The sequence below is a fragment of the Miniopterus schreibersii genome, assembly GCF_964146895.1.
Source record: "Miniopterus schreibersii genome assembly, chromosome: 16".
NCBI lineage: Eukaryota > Metazoa > Chordata > Mammalia > Chiroptera > Miniopteridae > Miniopterus > Miniopterus schreibersii.
This window is the reverse complement of record NC_138116.1, coordinates 37,858,828-37,878,302: the sequence shown is the minus strand read 5'-3', so window position 1 is coordinate 37,878,302 and position 19,475 is coordinate 37,858,828. Positions and strand designations below refer to the sequence as shown.

The following is a 19,475-nucleotide window of genomic DNA, read 5'->3' as shown; positions in this document are numbered from 1 at the left end:
CACACGCCATGCTAAGTGTTTGTATGGACTTTTCCCCTTAAATTTTCTCAGCCCCCTTTTGAGAACTAGATTTTGATGGTCTGTTTTACCCTTGAAGGAACCAGTTCAGAAGCTTTGCTCCCTGTATCACAGCTGATGAATCAATAAGGGCGTGACCCTGATCTGACTGGTCTCTAGATGATACAGAATTCCTAGCCCCACCCAAGGAGCTGGCATTGAAACGGCTTCATAAGTCAACAGTTCATCCACACAAATGTTCAAGAGAATTGATTTTTTAGGAAACCACCCAGGCCTCGGGACCTTGGTCCCTGCAGAAAATCCTGTTTACTCCCATATAGAGAATCACTTCCTCAAATCCCATAGGTTTGCCTCTGAAAGCAAACACAGAAATGTGGAATTTTAAGGCTAAATGCTCAGCTGCTCCAAAAAATTTCTAAATGGAGTGGCATGGCATAGTCACTAAGGACCCCAGTCCCTACCTAAATTCATTTCGTGTGAGGAGGCAGTATTGTTCTCAAGGTACAATCCTTTCTCAATTTGCAACTAACAGTTTTGGGATTTTCAGGCCTTTTTTATCTGAGAAGCAGAGCATCTTTCACCTGCTGTCTGTCCAGATTTGGAGGTGGGAGGGCAGAGTAAAGGCAGGGGACCCTCATCTTATCCTCTGGGTACCAGTGTCCCAGCCCTGGAAAGGTCTAAAACAGGGTTCCTTGGGGGACCACGCTCTGTTCCTTTTATGTTGGGTTTTATCTGGGTTCACACAGCCAGGGCCGGGGCCGGGGCCAGAACCCTGACTTAGGGTTGGGAAGAAGTTGGCGGAACATTCCCCAACAGAGCTTGGGCAGGCCCAGGGAGTCCCGCCTAAAATACAGTGGACAAAGGCGCTCTTGTCCACAGGCCTGGGGGTGGGAGGCATCTGGTCAGTGACACAGGCTTGGCCATTGTATGTCGTGACCTCAGCCAACTTTTTTTAGCTGAGAAAGGGGAAAAAGAGAGAGAGTGTTAAAAAAAAGGGGGGGGGGAGAAAGAAAGAAAGCCTCCCGAAACTGCATCTGGAAAGTCCAGAGCACGTTGTTGATTTCCGCACAAGGGCTGGAGCAGATTTGGAAGGAACTGTGCAATGTAGCGGGTTCTTTGTGAAAGAACAGCAGTGAGAAAAGCCACAGGAACATCCTCCGGGGGCCCAGAGCCCTGACCCCCGTTGGACTAGCTGCTTGCCTCAGCCTTGTTTCTCGAAGAGGGTGCCATGCGGAGGAAGCTGGCAGGGACCTGGCCCTGAGTCTGGGGACTTCCGACAGGACCCGAGCCTCTCCTCCAAGTTAGCAGGCCCCAAGGAAGATTAGCTGTCCTGCGATGGTAAGAATCAGTCTGCTCGCCTGCAGATGTGTGTGCTCAGCTGGCTTTTCTCCTGCGTGTTTCTAAAATGACTTCGATGTTTTAAAGGGACAGTTCTGAGAACCTTGACATGTGGGCTCTAATTGTGACGCTTAGGAGGTCTGGGGGCCCTGTGTGCTGGGGGGGCACCTTTCACGGGCCCAAGACATGAGCAGGGAGAAAAGAATCCTGGGCCGCTGTGTGAGAAGTCAGGAGAAGAGGAGGGGCGGGGGAGAAAGATTTAAAGAGGGATGTTTGGGGTGGGAAAGGGAGCCTCGGCTCCCCTGGTTACCCGAGCAGCAGAGTGATGACTTGGGTTTCTGTTGTGGGGATTGGAGTCCACATGGTAACTTTTCTAAAATGTGAAGCTTGGCTTATACCTACCCACCCATCTACCTTCTGCCCCATGGCCCATCCTAGCTGGGACACTGCAGGGTGAAAGCCTATTAAGGGACATAGCTCCCAGAAAGGAGTTGAATACTTGCCCAGTAAGCCGAGCATCTGCACGGCGGTCCCAGGCTGGGCTGGATGCTTCTGTCCAGTTTGGTGGCGGCAGCAGCTGTAATGAAAATAACGGATGCTGTCCTGAGACTCGGGTAGAATTGGCTTATTTTGCCAACTGTCCTGCCCCTAGAGGGTGGCCACCCCCTTTCTTTGGGAAGAGAACCCTCTCAGCCTAGACTTCAGTGAGCACGGCCTTGAGGCTCTGGGGTAGGTCCGGTTTCTATGGAAAGGCTCATCTCCCTCCGAGACCCCCTCTCCCGCAGACCGGGTGAGTCAGGATCTCTGATATTGGCTCGGCTTCTGATGGGGGCCTGAACCTACCCCAGGAGAAGGAATGGTGCTTGTCACCCAGGGGCAGCCTCTAACGGGCCGCTTAACCTCCTAGGAAAGTTCACCGAGGGGCTGCTCAAAGGTTAGGGCACATCTTAATCGTCTCTAGGGCAGGGCCTGGGACTCTGCATTTCTAATCAGCTTCCCACGCTGTCCATGCCACCAATGCGGGACCACACTTGGAGAGACTGCTGTGAAATCCCAGACCAATCAGTCAGATTCTGACAGAGTTAAGCTGCCCGGGACCTGGCTGCAGAGTGCTGGGTGGGGGTTTTGGAGAGTCTGGGAGGTTTATGGGAAAGCGGGATTAACAAAAAAGATGAACATTAGGGACATTCAGGGAGCAGGGAAAGGCCCAGGCAAAACTCTCGGTGGAGTGGGTAAGGCAGACGCTGAGGTGAGTGGGTGTGGGCCGTCGGCAGGGTGCAGTCATGCTTAAGTGGACCATGTGTTCAGGGTCAGGGTGAGTGGTGAACAGAAGAGCTCCCACTAGTAGGCCCAGAACAGTTCCACTGGTGCCTGCCTTTGCCTTGGGGTGAATTCTAACTCCAGGATGCAGGGCAGAAAACTGAGTGCTGGGCAAAGAGAGCTCAGCTGAGTGCGGCTCCAAGAATGACAGGGAGGGGCAGGTGATGCAGACCCATCAGGACAGAAGAACTCACCATGGGGAGAGGTGGAAGCACAGAACTCCTGGGCAGGAGGCAGAATCCCAGGGGGCTGGGGCCTGGGCAGTGTTCCAGGTTCCTCTGAATCCCGAGTCTACACTTGAACGTGACTTTGCCTGGAGACCATCTGGTCCAACTTCCGTATTTTCAAGATGAGGAAATTGAGGCCAAGCGGCAGAAATGAAGTGGGTTGCTTAAGATCTCACAGCAGGACAGCGGCAGCCCAGGCCTCCGAGTTCACATGCTGTGCTATGGAGGGTGGCCAGTCCGACCCTCGAGAGTAAGGCCTTGGCTCCCACCATGTCTAGGTCTGTATGACGAGTGGGAGAGGCTCAACGATGCCAGCCGACCTGGGCTGGCAGGGATTGTACTGACTCTGGGAAACTGCTCAGCCTCCCTCTGGTGCCCATGGCTCAGAACCAGTTAGGCCTCTCTGGGAACCAGGTCTGTGGGCAGAAGTCTCTGATGGCATCCCTCAGCACAGGCGCCAGCAATGCAGAGTTGCTGGAATGGTCTCCATGCTGAGAAGGCTCCCCGCCCTGGCTTCCTTTCGGTGCCCTTCGTCCCAACGAGCCACCGCGAAGCTGGGCCAGCTGGATCGCAGCCCCGGGCCAGCGGGCCAGCGGGCCAGCGGCAGCGGCCACCCTTGTGCCTAATGAGGTGCAGCGCCCCGAGGAAGCCCGCCTTTGCCCCCAGGGCTCTGTGGGCAGCCGCTGCGCCTTGTCCTTGAAGTCCCTGGCAGGCCGCTCTGCAGGCACAAACCTGTGACAGCTGAGCAAGCACTTTCAGCTCCCTCCTCACTATTCTTCTTCAGTCTATTTAGAATGAAACGGATTTCTTGATAAATTTGGTTACAGGGTTTCCTTAAGAGGGGTTTTGCACCTTATACTAAAGGAAGGCTGGGGAGGGGGCCTTACTAGTATTTCTTTTTCTTTTTCCCTCTCCCAATACAAGTGTTGGCAGACTCTGGTTCCCGGGCTTTTCCCTCTGCAAAGGGAATTTACCCAGGAGTCACCTGGGGCGCCCTCACGCTACGACGAGCCTCCTAGGGAAGTGAGCCTCAGAATGTCCCCCAAAGGAATCTTCTAGGGCATCTTCTAGGGATATAATTCGGAGGGGAAATCTAGGGTGTATTCTGAGATTCTTTAGGACCACAGAGAGTTCTGAACTCCAGCCCAGCTCCTTCCTGTGACAGATCGGGACATTTCAGCCCCAAACGCCCAAACAGTAGATTGCAGCCAAAAGGGAGTCTGAGGTGTAACGCCCACAATTTAGTACCTCAGTTTGGGCATATACTTAATGATTTCCAGTTTTTGTTAAATCCCTTCATTTCACGCCAGTCTCAGACAGCGTTTCTCTCCCCCAGTTGAGTCAGATTTGGTTGACTATATGAAACTGTATCTCTAGCTCAAAAAACTATTGGGGGGGGTGGGGAGGAACCACCAAAAGCAAAGTAATGTTTCAGGAACATTTATGTTCTTGTCAGGAGGTCTTTGTCACCTCTTTGGTTTATGTGGCTGCTGCTTTTGTACCCATGCACTGGTCATTTAAATGCCTTGAAGTTTCCCCTGGGGTGGCTTTGATCTCTGTGACGAAAGAGAAAGATGTTCCCCAGGTGGTGGAAACCCAGTGCTTGAGGTTTGGCATCTCTGGTTTTACAAATGAGGAAACAGAGGCCTAGAGAGGCACAGGGGCCTGTAAATCACAACCTGTTGTCTGGGACAGTGTGTTTGTGCCCAGGCCTGTGTGCTTCCCCCTGATGCTTTGTGGTGCCAAGGTGCAGGTAGGCTGGCACAGGGACTGTGTGATGTTTATCTGCTCTGCCTGGGAAGTGGTGGGACCAACCTTCCCTGACAGCCCATCAGGAAGTTGAGCGTTTGAATAAAAGGCCTATTCATCACGGGTCTCCAGGAGAATCGCTCAGAAACAGGGACTGGCTGAAGGAGCACCGCCTTGCCCTCCTAGCTGTGCAACGTCAGGATCAGACTGGCCTTAGAAATGGGGAAAAACTTAGGGCCTTTCTCTGGGGTTCCCTAAGTGCCCCAGATGCTAATGTGAGGAAGCAGCCACAGCTTCCCATGTGGCCCCTGGAGCTGTTTGTATTTCAGGAGCATCTGTGGGAACCCTCTCCCAGAGTGGCCCTAAACACAGCCACGAGGCCTTTGGGCACCTGCTCCAAACCTTAGTAAGCAGCGGGAGTGACCCTGATATTTGGTGGCACAGTTTCGCTGTTTGGCCAATACTGAGGTTCTCCGAAGTGAATGTCTCTCAGATCCCTGTCATGCTATTTGGTCCCACTGGGCAGAGGCCATCAGCAAAAGCCCCAGCCGACTCAGACCTGACAAGTGTGCTGAGAGCCAGAGTTCTTCATTTCTTACATTGTCTCCTTTGGAACCCTATTAATTGCTCCTTCTATCTCGTATCTGCATGGCAGGTGCAATGATAATAAAATCTCTTTCCTCCAGTGTCAGTGAATTAAGGGCTCACGCGGGAATGTGTGTAAAGCTGGCATGGAAGCCACTTCCTACAGGACCGGTGCCTTGCGGCCCTCTGCTGCATGACCCCTGGCACTTCAGGTCCGGAAATGGCTTCTGAACCAAGAGGAGCCACCTGACTCATCCCTGCAATTCCCAGAGTCATTCAAAACTCTTCATCAGTCCTTGCCCCACTGCAGACCCCATGTTTTCCAGCTCCTTCCCAGTCCTGGGAGGGTCGACTTCCTGTACCCTTGCATGGACTTCTTTGTAACTGCGTTCATCAAAATTCCTGGGTCACCAGATCACTCCATTCCTTCCTAGGGTCAGAAAATAGACTTTATTGTTCTGTGTCCTCTCCCTGCCCAGTCCTCACAACAGGCCCAATGAGTGGCTTGTCTTGCAGATGGAGAGTCGGGGTGGCTGGGACCTTCCCTGAGTCTTCTCGGGAGCTTGACATGTCTGCAGTGCTCTCAGTGGTCTGGCCTTCAGGCCCACGGCCGGCAGCTTTGTGGGTGCTGGAAGGAAATTCCCATGGCACTGATGTCCGCCTCTTGTCATGGGTGCCAGTGACATCCCAGTGTAAGACTTCCTCTGGTGGCTCCGTGGACAGAGGACAGGGACAAGGTGGGGTGAGGATGTGGGGGAAGTTAGCCGGTGCGGCAAGGAAGCTCCCGGAGGACTGGAGCTGGAGAGCCCAGTGAGTCACCCTCAGGGTGCTTGTAGACCTCATCTAGGGAGGCTTCTCATGGGTGGAGGTATGGCCTGAGCAAGTGACGGATTCAAGCCAGTGAGATTATTGCTGCGAATGTGTCCCCACCCACTCACCCACCCTGCACAGTGAGGCCTGAGGACCCTCGGGTTGTACCAGGTTTGAAAGAGTCCTGGGTACGTTTGCATTTAAGTAGTTAAGGCCTGGTTTGGAAAGTTCCTTTAATGGACTCAAAGAAACAGCTGTGCTCACCAGGCCCTTTTTGATAAGAGGGGTGATTTCTAACACACCTGGGAGGTTCTGCAAAACCTCTGACGAGTCAGTCACATTTACTGAGAAATTCTGCAAACGAGAAATGGGAGGAAGAAGGCAGCTTATTGATAAAAAGCTAGAGGTGAGCCTCATGCCCTTGACCCCCTTAGAAACAGAGGTCCAACCAGAGTGTTTCCAGGGAAGCAGAAACACCCAGGCTCAGACCGGGAAATACTACCCTTGAGTGCTTTGGCTTCTGGAATGCTCTGAGGACTCCCCAAGGCAAACAGGTGGAAGGAGTGAAGTCTTCAGGAAGTCCTGGCTTTCTGCTGTGTTTTCTGTCAGCCCTCAAAGTGCGCTGGTCTCACCCTGTCCACCTTGATGGGTCCAGGGCTCCGAGCTCCCTGTGGAAGATGATTGCCCATGGGCCTAAAAAAGGTGGTTGAAGGTCAGAGTCACAGCACCTGGATCCAGTAAAGAGTCTGTGGATCCAAGGACCCTTCCCTTCTGCCATGTTCTCTCTGGCTGGAAACCTGTCCATCTCCAAGAAAAAGACAAGAGCAGCTACTAGGTGCTGGAAGATGGAAGCAAATTTGGCAGGTACCCGATAGCCCTGGCTGGAGGCAGAAGTGTCCTCACTTCTCCCTCTACCCTTTTTTTTTTTTTTTTAAGGATTTGGGACTTTTTATTGAAGGGGTGATTTTGTTTTGTTTTTATTTTTTCTCCTCCTACCTGTTGATCTTCTCTAGTACTATGTGGAATTTGTGATCCAGGTTATTTCACTTTTTTACACTCTATATTGAGAACAGTGGCACACACATATTCTGTAACTAGATTTTGATAATTATTTACACATATTTCAAGCTGCTTTCATGTTCAGCCCTGGTCCTTTACACCTTGACTACTTCCTTCTTTGTCTGTGTCGTGATTTTTAAGGTAGTTGGGGAGTACATCTTTTAAACACTTTTACTAAGGAGGTCACAGAGTGGTCTGTTTCTTGAACCCTGGTCTATAGAGGAATGTATCGCGATCACCTCGGCTGAGGGAGACACCTTGGCCAAGCAGGAAGGGCCCACCCTTTCCACGTTATAATCCAGAGGTGTCTTCTGAAATGCGGTCACAAGGAAGTCTGAGAGCAGCTTTGTTTGTGCCCCTTGGTCTGAGACACCTTCCTCCCCCTCAGACGATGGTAGGACTTCAGCCCCATCTTTGCCGTGTAAATAAAGTGCTAGGGTGGCTCGGCCTGTTGGGCTTCCCAGCTCTGTCCGCCCTGAGCAGCGCTGGACCTTCCACCCTGCGCGTACCTGTTGTTTCAGTTGAGGGTGTTCCCCCTCCCTCCTCCATCAGCCTTGGTTTATAGTTTCTTTTCTGTTCAGCCTTTGTCCTAGTCTCTTCTTTAGGACGACATCAATCCATATCTTGGCTTTCTCTTCTCTCCCTCTGTTTCCGTTATTTCTCATTTCCTTTGCATTCAGGGGAAAAAATTCTTAAATTTATTTTGTACATAATTAATTTTTTTGCAATACTAATTCTGTATGCCATTGCAGCCAATATGGATACTCTTTCTGTTACTACCTTTTAAATATCCCTACAATTTGATAATTTCCTGTTCCTTTTTAAATATCATTTTGTTTTCCTTTTCTAACCAACTTGCCCTTTTAAAATTAGCTTGTTCTCACCTTCTGCTTTTTTACTCTGGTATCATGGGTGCCATACTTTTCTGCCCTCTACTGAGGTTGCTAAATAGCTTCCTGGAATTTTTCTTCTGTGTATCATATGAGGTCATGATTAGAAGTTGTGCTTTCCCTGAGGCTTCTGGATACTGTTCCTCAGCTTATTTTCTGCAGTTAAAGAAACAGCTATCTTGTCTCCCCCAGCAAACTGTATTCAGTGTTGGACAGCCCACTCAGTCAGATCCATTAGAGCTGGGATTCGTTCACAGGTGGGGCATGCCCATTGCTCGGACTGCCATTCTCTGTGTACTTGTTCGGTGAAACAGCGACTTCAAACCTGTTTAAAGGCCAGTTTCTGCTTCAGTCCCAGCTTCCCTGCATCCAGTATTCTGGGTGCTATGCTGAGACTAAAGCTAGGAACAAGATCGCTGTGGCCCTGCCTTCATGAATGTTACAGCCTGTTTCTCTGTTGTGTGGCTACTTCTCCTCCCTCTGGCCAGGTCTCCAAATCTCTCACCCTTAGAAGAAATGAAGATGCCACCAGGGTCCATCTTCCCCCCACCAGCCTATATATAATACGGCTTGTAGGGATATGCTTTCCAGAATGCACTGTGCCATTGCCACAGTCCCTGCTTCCTCCCAGCTATTTTCTGTGAGTTGCTCTATCTGAGTGCATGGAAAGGCTTCCAGAGCTGGAGAGAACAGTACTTCCACCTGCAGGGCAGTGGAGAGGTACCCAGTGTCCTTATAGATGCAGACCCTGAGGCAGCAGTGTTGCTGTGGAGGTGGGGCCCTGCTTCATGCTTTGTGTGTTAACCTGTAGCCAGAGGAGATGATCTTTTCTTGGGAAGCTGTTCCCAGTTGTGTAGGAATCTCTCCACTCTAAATTGGTGTCCAGCAGAAAGGTTTGGAGTGGACATGATCCTCCAGCCTCTGGCACAGCTGGGCCTTGGTCTTCTTGGTGGCTCCCTTGCAGCCCCTGTCATTAATTGGTTGACTCCCTGTGAGTGACAGTGGAGGCCGCTTCTGGCTGCTGGTCTGGGACTATTCGGGGCTCACTAGTAACTAACTGGCTCCCAAGGACTGAGGCCTTCCCGGCCCACCAGCCATGCCCTGGCTGGTTCTGGGTGTCCAGCTGGCTCTGTGGTTGTGGAAGGGAGGACTTGCTGGAGAGCCCTTTATGGAGCAGCCTTCAAGCAGTGCCAATCACGGCACCCGGCTCATTAGCAGTCATTGCCATGGCAACGGGTCTGCCAGAAAGTGGCTTGTTAGGCAGACAACTTCAGACACGTTATATATAGATCTGGGAGTGGGGGTGTGGGGCCCAGTGGGTATGCCTTTCTTTAGAGCTTCTATTGCTTTTGGATTTGGGGTATGAGAAGACTTGGAGTGGGGGACCTTAACACTGTCTGATCTGGCTGCTAAATCAAGTGTCTGACGACCACCCGTTAAAATCGGCAAGTAACGTTTGTTCGCACCCACAGAAGGTAAGAATCAGGTGCTCCCAGAAACCTCCAGAGGGGAAGGAGTCCCGGGTTGAACTTGAAGAGTGGTGGAGGCTGTGGGGAGCTGTGTGGGGGTTGGCACTTACTGGGGGCTGCAGAGACAAGACTGAATCTCTCTGAAAAGAATCTGTTTGAAGGATTTGGGCTGGGGGATAGGGTTCTTTTCATTAATAAGTCGTCATTAGCTAAACACTGTCTTTTTATAAATCGTGCTTATTAAAGTTTTATGTTCCCGGTTTTGATTTCAGAAGCAATGTTTTCTCTTAGTTGCTCTCTCTGTGTCTTCTGAGTTTAATGAGTGTAGCACTCACCTAGGAAGTATGTTAAAGGTTGTTTCTGGGCTCCAGGTTGTTTTGGTGGTTGGATCAGGGCTCTGGAATCTGCACTTTAACCCACATCCCAGGTGAGTGACAGGGCGGCCCAGGGACCACACTTTGAGAAACATTGATGTATGGGACTTTCTTTTACTCTCTGGGTGACTTCTCTTTGCTTGCCTGCTCATTTTCCCCTCAGGGGAATCAGTAGCCATCATTAAAAGGACCGTTTCTTTGGCTGTGTTGTTTTAAATGAGGAGACAAGGAAGTCAGCCTACAGCTGGGGAACATGACTGCTTGGATGTGGGCGGTGATATTTCTGCACATCTCCTGGGAAGGCATGTGCACACTTGGAGACTGCGAGAATCAGGCAGGAGAATCAGGCCTGAGTTGTCATCCTCCTTGGGTGGGAGATAGGGTGTCTGCTGGTCCATTGAAGAAATGGAGTTGATTATGGAGAGCTTGGGGGAGATGAACTGAGAGTAGCCTGGATTTAGGTAACTGGATGGAAGTAGCTAGAACAAAGCTAATATTTTAGAGTTTGGTTTTATCATATAATTAGCTGTGTAACAAGAGGCATGTTATTAAATTCTCCGAGTTCCATTTTAAAATGGGAAAAAATGGCAGTTATGTGCCAGGCTTATTGTAAAGACTAAAGGTAAGTGTGTGAAGCACCTGACCCAGTTCTGGTCACACTCATAGACATTTGGTGAGTGATCAAAGTCTTTATCAATGGGCAGAAATGGGATCTGAGTGCAGACATTTCTTTTAAAAAAAATGTTTTTATTGATTTTAAAGGGAGAGAGAGAAACATCAATGAGAGAGAAACATCGATCAGCTGCCTCCTGCATGCCCCCTATTGGGGATTAAGCCCGCAACTCCACGTGCACCCTGGCAGGGAATTAAAACAGCACCCTCTTGGTGCATGGGTCCACACTCAACCACTGAGCAACACCGGCTGGACCAGATATTTCTTAAGTACCTATTAGACTAGGGTTCTGAAGTGGTCTCGAAGCCTCCTGATAAAATAGTGTGAGTGTGTGCATACACATGCATCCATTTTGGGGACAGAAGATCCAGTTTAACTCAAATTCTCAGCGGATGGGTTTCCATATGTAGCCGAGCAGGTTGTTTACTGAACAAGGGGACCCAGATGAGGGGCCCAGGGAGGCCGAGACCCAGCCTTGCACCCTGGGGTGGCCCATCCAGGGGAAGAGGCGGCGTTTTCTGATTCCCACAGAGCTGTCCTTGGAATTGGGTTAAGAATTCCTGGGTTGAGAAAAGCATCTTCGTCTCTGCCCACTCCCACTCCTTCTGTCCTTGCTCCTTGTAGGGGGACCTGTGTCCCCTGCTTTTCATTCCTGTTCCCGTGGGAAAGAGCTGACAGAATGGAAGGGGAGAAGCCAGGGGACTAAGGAAGGGAAGGGGGGATTTAACTTGGAAGGAAACTGCTTAGAAGAATAAGTTGGGCAGAGACCTTAATTGTCGGGTAGTTCCTCATGCTGTATCCTCTCGGTGGCTCTGGGGCAGCTCTCTCAGGGGCCTGCACCTCCACCGCCACGAGGGGTGAGGTAACGCTGGGGGTTCGGGCCTCTTAAATGAGAGCCTGCAGGTTGGCAGACCAACTCCTGCCTCGTCTACTTCTTTCTAAAATTTTCTTTTTGTGGTAAAATACACCTAACGTAAAATTGATCATCAGTGACACTTCTTACATTCACAGTTCTGTGCACTCTCTAGTTCCAAACATTCTCAATACCCCTAAAAGGAAACCCTGTACCCACCGGCCTGCCCCCGCCCCTGGCAACCACTAGCCTGCTATCTGTGTCTATGAGTTTGCCTGTTCTGAACATTTAATATAAAGGGAATCATTCCAAAGCTTGGCCTTTTATGTCTAGCTTATTTCCCGTGGCGTGATTGCAGGGCTGTCCACATTGTAGCGTGTATCGCTACTTCATTCCTTTCCATGGCTGAATATTCTTTTGTATGGATGCATCATCACATTATGTTTATCCACTCATCAGTTAATGGGCACTTGAGTTGTTTCTACCTTTTGGTTATTGTGGATAATGCTAGAATATGGGAGTGCAAGTGTTTGAGCGCTGTTTTCACTTCTCTTGGGTGTGTACCCAGTTGTCTCCACATCTTTCGACTCCTGACTTGTTTCAGTCCAGCCAACAGGAATAACTTCTTTCTGGGAGAGGGGAAGGGCAAGGAGGCTGGCAGCCTTGAGGGGGTGGAAGCAAAGCACAGTCAGATGGCAGGCAGGGTGCACCCATGGGAGAGCGGGTGCCCCATGGCCGTACTGCAGGGGGATGTGGAGACCACCTTTCCCAGGTTGGTCAAATTAGGAAATTGGCCTGGGTGCCCTCCTCCCCCTTTTAGGATCCCTTGGCCCTTCCTGGCTCAGTATCAGGGGTGCCTCTCCCCAGGCAGCTTCTGTAGTGTTCAAGATGGTGGGTCCTGCGTTTCCTAGATGGGGAGCCCTCAGGGCGGTAATGGTACCTCCCCAGTCATCAGCGTCTTCAGAAACCAGGGCTTTCTCTGACCCCACCGCTTATTTAGATAAATTAACTAGTCATGCTAAAGAGAAAAGTGCCGTGCAGTTGTGGAGATGGGATAGGCGTCGTCGTTACCTCACAGGAGGGTCAGAGTGTTCAGTTCGCTCCCTCAGCCGGCCCGGCTAAGGAGAGTGCCCCTTGCTGCCCAGCTTCTCACCAGAACATAGTAGTCAAGGTCTTAACGCAATAACCTCCCCAGCAGGCTTGCGTTTGCCTTTTAAGTCAGGTCGTCTTGGAAACAGAAACCAGGGAGAAGTGACTGTTAATGGTGACATTTTAGACGCAGTGATGGTGAGGTTGGGTGAACTTCACCCCACCGTAGGCAGAGGTCTCACTCAGCACCTAGAGGGCACCCCCTTCCACTAAAATCCCCCGTTTCTTTATTTGAAATCTTTTTATTGATCTTTAGAGAGAGAGGAAGAGAGAGGGAGAGAGAGAGAAGCATCCACGTGAGAGGGAAACATCTATCAGCTGCCTCCTGCACGCCCCCTACTGGAGACTGAGCCCACAACCTAGGCATGTGTCCTGACTGGGAATCAAACCTGCAACCTTTCAGTGCACAGGATGGACCATGCTCAGCCGACTGAGCCACCCTGACCCGGCCAGGAAACCCCTATTTCTTGAGCATTCTTGGTGACAGGCGCCTTCCTAGGGGCTGAGTTTCTTACTGTTAGTCTCCACAGTGTCCTCCACAACTGGGCCAAAATGACCCTGTGTTTTATAGATGCGGCACGGTCAGATGGCGGGCTGTGTCCTTTCCCCGGGGTCATGGGCTGCTAAGCGGCTCAGCGAGGACTGAGCCCCAGGCTGGAGGGCCGCGTTCCCTGTGCTGCTGGGTCCCTCTCTCCTCTGCAACCTCGTTCTGGCCACGTCAGTCTCTGGCCCTTGCTTAATGCCTTTCACAATGTCCCGTTTCCTCCCAGGTTATTCCCCAAGCACTGGTCGGGCCTTCCCATCTTAGATGCTGTGACTCAGGCGGAGGCAGCCTGGTTCCAGGCTGTTTCCTACTTCAGTCAAACCCCCTGACTTGACTCCCCGCCCTACTCGGCCAAAATGTGTATTTCCTACAATGTGGGATATTTAATGTGTTGTCTCAGATTGCCAGCTCTTTCATACGGAATCAAAGAGGCACTGCAGGTTAACGGGTGTGGGAGACAGAAGCGTTCAGGGCATAGGGGAAGGGTTTTAATTAAGTTGTGAAACTCCATAATGAAACATACACCGAGGGCCGCGGGGAGGCTGTGTGTACTGGAAGTGCCCGGAGCAGCTCGGGTTGATCCGATCCTGCTGCGGGCACCCGGGCTCCACAGGCATCAGAAGCACACGGGGTGTCAGTCTGCAGAAAGCAGAGCAGTTCGGGAGCCAGGTCCCTGCTGCTCACACTCCACCTGTTATCTTAAGCCGTGGTCGTCAGTGACCCAAACCGGCCTCTTAGGCATGGCTGGGGAAGCTGATGACATTCAGGGGCTGATTAGTTCTAATGTTTCTGAACAGGGCCCGGCCTCTCTGAGAACATCATGGCTCCTGTCTGCTGTGGCTAGAATCCTGTCTTTAGTTAGTTTACTTTCTCCACAACGCACAGAAATTGTGAGCTAATTTGGACCCTCTTTTCTTATATTTAAATGTTCTTTAACTAACAGCTTTTATTTTTGTGTTTATTAAAGAAAATTTAGATGGAAGAGTTAAGTAAAAAGAAGGGAAGACAAACTGCCCATAATCCTACCACCAGAAACTACCCGTTTAGCATCTGCGTCTCTACTTAGTTTCTCTATGTTCTGTTTTTCTCTGATTTTTTAAAAATGAAAAGTCTGTGCACATAGTTAAAAGAATTAAGCTGCATGTAAGTGCACGTGATGAAAGAGCCATCTCTGTCGTCAGACTTTCAGTTCTCTTTGCCATGGTGACTTGGACACTTGGAAAAAAAAACCCTTGCTCTTCGATTCTGGGCATTATTATAGAAGGTTTTATGGCTCGCTCTGCTGAGACTTGCATTAATTACTTCTGGTAGTTTCCTCTGGCTGGCCCTGGGCCTCGTCTGCCGCTGTGCTTGGTGGTCCCTGGGATTTCAGGCTGCAGATTCCACAGCGGGGAGTGCTGAGTGCACCCCCCTAAAGCTCAGCATCCCTGTAAGTGGCTTTCTAAGGACTAACAGAGGAGACTGCCCAGCTCTGTTAACTGGCTGCCACTTCCCTCTGTCCTTGAGGGAAACATGCCCCTTCTGCAGTGGTTCTGAAAAAGTAGGCTCTCCTCACACTTTACGCTCAGACAACCTCCAAAATTACACAAGTGTGGCCTCTGGCCTCCCTCAGGGAGGCTCTGGTCCGCACCGCCGACGGTGGGCAGTCCCAGGGTGGCTTCAGCTGCCTCTGACTTCCTGGTTGAAAAAGCTGCAAAAATGCCAAACGTGTGTGACCTTTTCTCTCCTCAACAGAAGCCTGGAATGGTGCCCCCTCCGCCCGGAGAGGAAAGCCAGAGTGTGGTGCTGCCACCTGGCTGGCAGAGCTACTTGTCTCCCCAGGGCCGGCGCTACTATGTCAACACGAGCACCAACGGTGAGTCCCGCCCGGGCAGTGTCCTGTGCCAGCCTGGGCTTCTGTCCTGGGGTTTCCTCCCCCCTCCTCTGCCTCCGGGCTTTTAGACTTTTTCTTCAGAAATCGACCTCAGAGGCTGCTTTCTCCACAGTGCTGGGTGGCAGGGGTCTGAGCCTGGATCTCGAAGCCTGCCCTTCAAGGTTAGGGTCATCCTCGGACCCTCACGGCCCCTCAGGCGTGTTTCCTGAACCCAGCCTCCTGGTGTGGAACCGTGTTTGCCACGTTGGGCTCGAGAAAGGGGCTGTGGTCAACAGCTAGCTTAAATCTAGTTGAGCAGGTTGCACTGTGCATGCTACGCTGTCCTGGGGTTTGGATGCACTAAATGACGCAGAAGTTCCCAAACAGGCATTGCAGGTGTGAAGCTTTCCTAACCTGCCCACACATCTTGCTCGTACCTGAATGATCTCACTGCCTGGCGTGTTCTTTGGGGAATGCTGGGGCGACTTAAGGATTTATTCTAGCAGATAACACAGGTTCTGTGTGCATTTCTGAGTTGAAGTAGGACAGGGCCTCCATGCCCGGTTATTATGGACTTCCTGGGCCTTCACGGTGACTCCAGGGTCCCAGGATATTGACTGCAGGGTGAAGGAGGGGTGGCAGGTTACGACAAGGTGAGCAGAGAGGCATTGCAGGCCTGCGGTCTTCGGCAGGGCAGAGTAGAACCCGCTAACACTCTGCCTCTTGATCCCCAGGACTCTCCAGGGAAACTGCCACAGGAGAACAAAGGTTAGAAACGCAGAAACTTAGGTTTGGTAGGAATCATGGGCGTGTGTGCCAAGGCAGAACCGGGAATCTACCTGTGGGCTCAGGCTTGGCCTCTCATTTCCCTCGCCTTATTGCTACCTCGTCCCACCCACGGGACCATTAATAGGGCTGATGATTATGAGCCCGCACTCGGAGGGGTCCTGGTGGCTGGAGAGCCAGCTGTGTTTAGAGGGAGTGGCAAAGAAAGCAGCTGGCAACTGCCGCTCAGGCGGTTAGTTTATTCATATCCCCTGGCAACGTGGCCTTCCCCGCGCTCGGGAGGGGTGTTCTAGTTGAATAGGTACCCAGGGTTTCTAGGAAAAGGGAAGTAGAACTATTTCTGACCATTCTAATCTTAAGCTTCCTCAAAACAAACATATGAGCAGCTTTGCAGTGTTATCAGACTTTGAAGTTTCAGAGCAAAGTGGTTTATGGGCAGCTCCCCCAAATGCAGAAACTGGACCATATGACCCTGAGATCATCAAGAACTGGGACCCATGCTGGGGGTACAAGTTGCTTTCTAAAATCAGCATTTGTGTGTGTGTGTTTTAAATTAGAGAATAGCATACTCTCAGTAAAAAATTCACTGAGTGCAAAAGTATTTAAAATAAAAAATTTAAATCCCTGGTCCAATGCCCTAGAGCTATTTATCACACATTTTCCAAGATACTCATATTTTCTCACCTTCTAAACGTATATACAATTATTCTTTCTACTAAATTGGAACCGTTGTCTGTGTTGTTTTAGAAATTGCTTTTACGATGTACTATGAACGTCTTTCTATACTTGTACAGTTCAGCCTAACCCATTTTTAAAAACAGCTGTGTAGTAGTCCATCGTTAGTGTATGATATTAGTTTAACTAGCCCCTCTTTATTTAGGGTATTTAAGTCCCATTTTACAATAACAGACAGTGTCCGGCAGCTTTCTTTCTGAGGCCCAGATTTCAGCATATACCACAGGGTCAGGACTTTTGTGAGTCCTGGGACATAGCGATCTCAAGAGACTCTAGGCAAGGGTTCAGCAAACTTTTTCTGTAAAAGGCCAGATACTAAACCTTTTAGACCTTGGGGCTCATATGTTTTCTGTCAGAGCCATTCAACTCTACCACTCTCAGGCGAAAGCAGTTATGGACAGTACATAAACCAGTGGGTGTAGCTATGTGCCAATAAAGCTTTATTTATGACACTGAAATGTGAATTTCAAATAACTTTTGCATGTCATGGAACAGTCTTCTTTTTCAACCATTTAACAATGTAAAAGGTGATGTTAGTTTAGGAGCCACGGGCTGTATGATAACAGGGTGGGCTGGGGTAGGCCTGTACCCCTGCTGGCTGCAGACCCTGCTCTGGCCTCACTGTCATCTGCAGTAGGACTGTCCCGGCTCTCTTCTTTGCCCTACTCTAATGTGTTCAGGGTAAGCCTGGCACCTTGGTCTTGCATTCTAGACACATGCCAGTTTTATTCATTTGTTGTTTAATTAGTTCTTTATCTGTTTGTTTGATTGCATTGTTCATTCAGCAGACACTTATGAGCCTCAAATATCTTCCCGGCAAAGTGTTGAATGCTCGGGATATAATGATACAAAGGAATCAGTCCCTGCCCTCAAAGTGCTGTTCCTTATAGTGGAAACAGGATTTAAATGAATATGTATTTGATTATAATTCTGGGCAGGGCTGTGAAGGAGAAGCCCAGGGCGTTTTGAGAGCAAGTTCATTTGAGACCCTGGGAGGTCAGGGGAGGCTTCCTGGAGGAGGAAGTACCCTTCAGCTCAGGTGGGAAGGATGAGGAAAGGGTTGCCAATGGGAAGTGCCTTCCTGATAGCAAAGTGTCATGTTTGGAGGGATTGTGCTTGGGCACAATAGGCATTCTGTCCCTGTGTTTGTACCACATACAGAAATAACTAGTTTAAAGTCCAATTTACATTTGTATTACTTTGCTCTGGCTAACCTGCTTATTTTCAAATCCACTCAGGATTTTATGGATGGGGATTGTCCTGGTGCTCGGCTGGACAGTGGGGATACAAAATCCAAAGGGAGGCCATCTCTGCCTTCAAAGACCCAAGTCCTAATGGAATCAGAGAAATACAGACACCAACAAGCGTTGTGGGTGTTCGCACGGAAATCTGCGGGCTCAAGGAAGGGAGTCATCAACTTTATCTGGGTATCAGATAAGCCTTCCAAGAGGGGACGCTTGACTCAGGGATTCCTTGCTGAGGTCTCTGCATTAGCAAGGGCAAGGCAGCAAGGAGACTGATGTATTTGGTAAGGGACTGAAAAGTAAGAGAGGGGGTTAGGGGCCTGACCCAGTAAAGGCCCCCCGGGCACTTTGAGGAGTTGGGGCCTGGCCCTGTGGGCAGTGGGGAGCTGCAGTAGGATACAGTGCGGCGGCTAGACATGATCTGATTGCTCGGGTAGCAGTGGGAAGGGTTTGAGACAGCCAGCACGAGCCTGGCGGACTAAATGAGAAGAGAAGTAATGGGGTCAGTAATGGGGACAGCTGTGGCCGGGGAGGAGGGAGAATCTGTCAGACAGGCTGTTTCAGGGCAGGGCACGAAGAGCGCTCGGGTCCCTCCAAGCTCTCTGCCTTGTGTCCCTCCAAGCTCTCTGCCTTGTGTCCCTCCAAGCTCTCTGCCTTGTGTCCCTCCAAGCTCTCTGCCTTGTGTCCCTCCAAGCTCTCTGCCTTGCGTGCAGCAGCCGGGCAGTGAGCGCGAGGGATGCGAGGGCGGAGGGCCGTGGAAGAAGGGAGGGGAGTCCCTGGCGAGTGTGTGGTTCCTTGGGGGACATTCCGGGAGGGACGGCTAGCATAGGTTTGGATGGATGGGCCTGTGACTCAGGGAACACCTGGGCTGGAGAGAGGAATCTGGGGAGCTCTGTGGGTGCGTGGCTTGGCAGGCAGAGAGCAGAATGGATTTCATCCCTATATGTCCGTTTGGCCTGACACTGTTGTGCAGTGACCAGCCTGCACGACCACAGGTGGCAACCCAGAATTTGCATTTCATCCTCAGAGAGGTGAAGTCATGAGAAGGCAGATCACCCAGGGCAAGCCTCCCGGAGAGCCCTGCAAAGCAGCCTTCAAGGGAGGGGCAAAGGAGACTGAAAGAATTGTCAGGTACGCAGGATCCAGGAATCCACGAGAGGGCCATGTCAGGAAAGGCACGGGAACGAAGACTGTTAGGAAGGGGCAGCCAGAGACTGGCTGAAATATGGGTCAGATTCATGGTAGGGGTGATAGTTTAAATGGGGAAAGCATCAATTATTTAATAAACAATGTTGGGCCAGATGGCTAACAGGAAGTTTCAGTGGGTAAGTTAACGTAATAAGGTTCTTGTTTTCAGTAAGGCCATCAAAGCATGCTTTTTATGAGACTTTGGGAAGTCCCCATCTCCCCTTACTGCTCCATGTTTTTGGCTCTTTGGAGTGCTTGGGCATACAGGGTGGCCCTGAGCTCAGGCTCCCAAACCCCTATGTGTAGGGGTTTTTGCTCTCAGGAAATTGCTTATCCCATTCTAGTTCAGAAAATGCTTTATTCTCACCAAAAATCGACTCTATTGCCAAAAATTCGGATATGTTTAGTTCTTGGATGGTGAACTATTATCAATATAGCCTGGCCTGTCCAGGGACCTGAACTGGTGTTAACGGGCGACATCTCATTTGAACAACAGATAATTGCACTGCAAGAGATATAGCACAATGTTATTTGTTCCATTTATAATTGGAAAGCCAGATATGCACATTTAATCACTCAACAGTGATATGGTTATGGGTATTCAGATCTTCT

At 50.4% G+C, this 19,475-nt stretch overlaps 1 protein-coding gene across 5 annotated transcripts in view; it reads left to right on the top strand.

Annotated features, from left to right (window-relative positions):
- GAS7 (growth arrest specific 7) overlaps nt 1-19,475 on the top strand; it is a 205,116-nt gene that overhangs the window by 110,179 nt on the left and 75,462 nt on the right. For 3 of the 5 annotated variants that reach the window (XM_081115676.1, XM_081115679.1, XM_081115680.1), the window contains exon 2: nt 14,793-14,913. In XM_081115676.1, the coding sequence (XP_080971802.1) occupies nt 14,793-14,913 (121 nt within the window). Of the gene's footprint in view, nt 1-1,104; nt 1,357-9,268; nt 9,472-14,792; nt 14,914-19,475 lie in introns of those variants that run through there. The other 2 variants (XM_081115677.1, XM_081115678.1) reach the window with 2 other exon arrangements.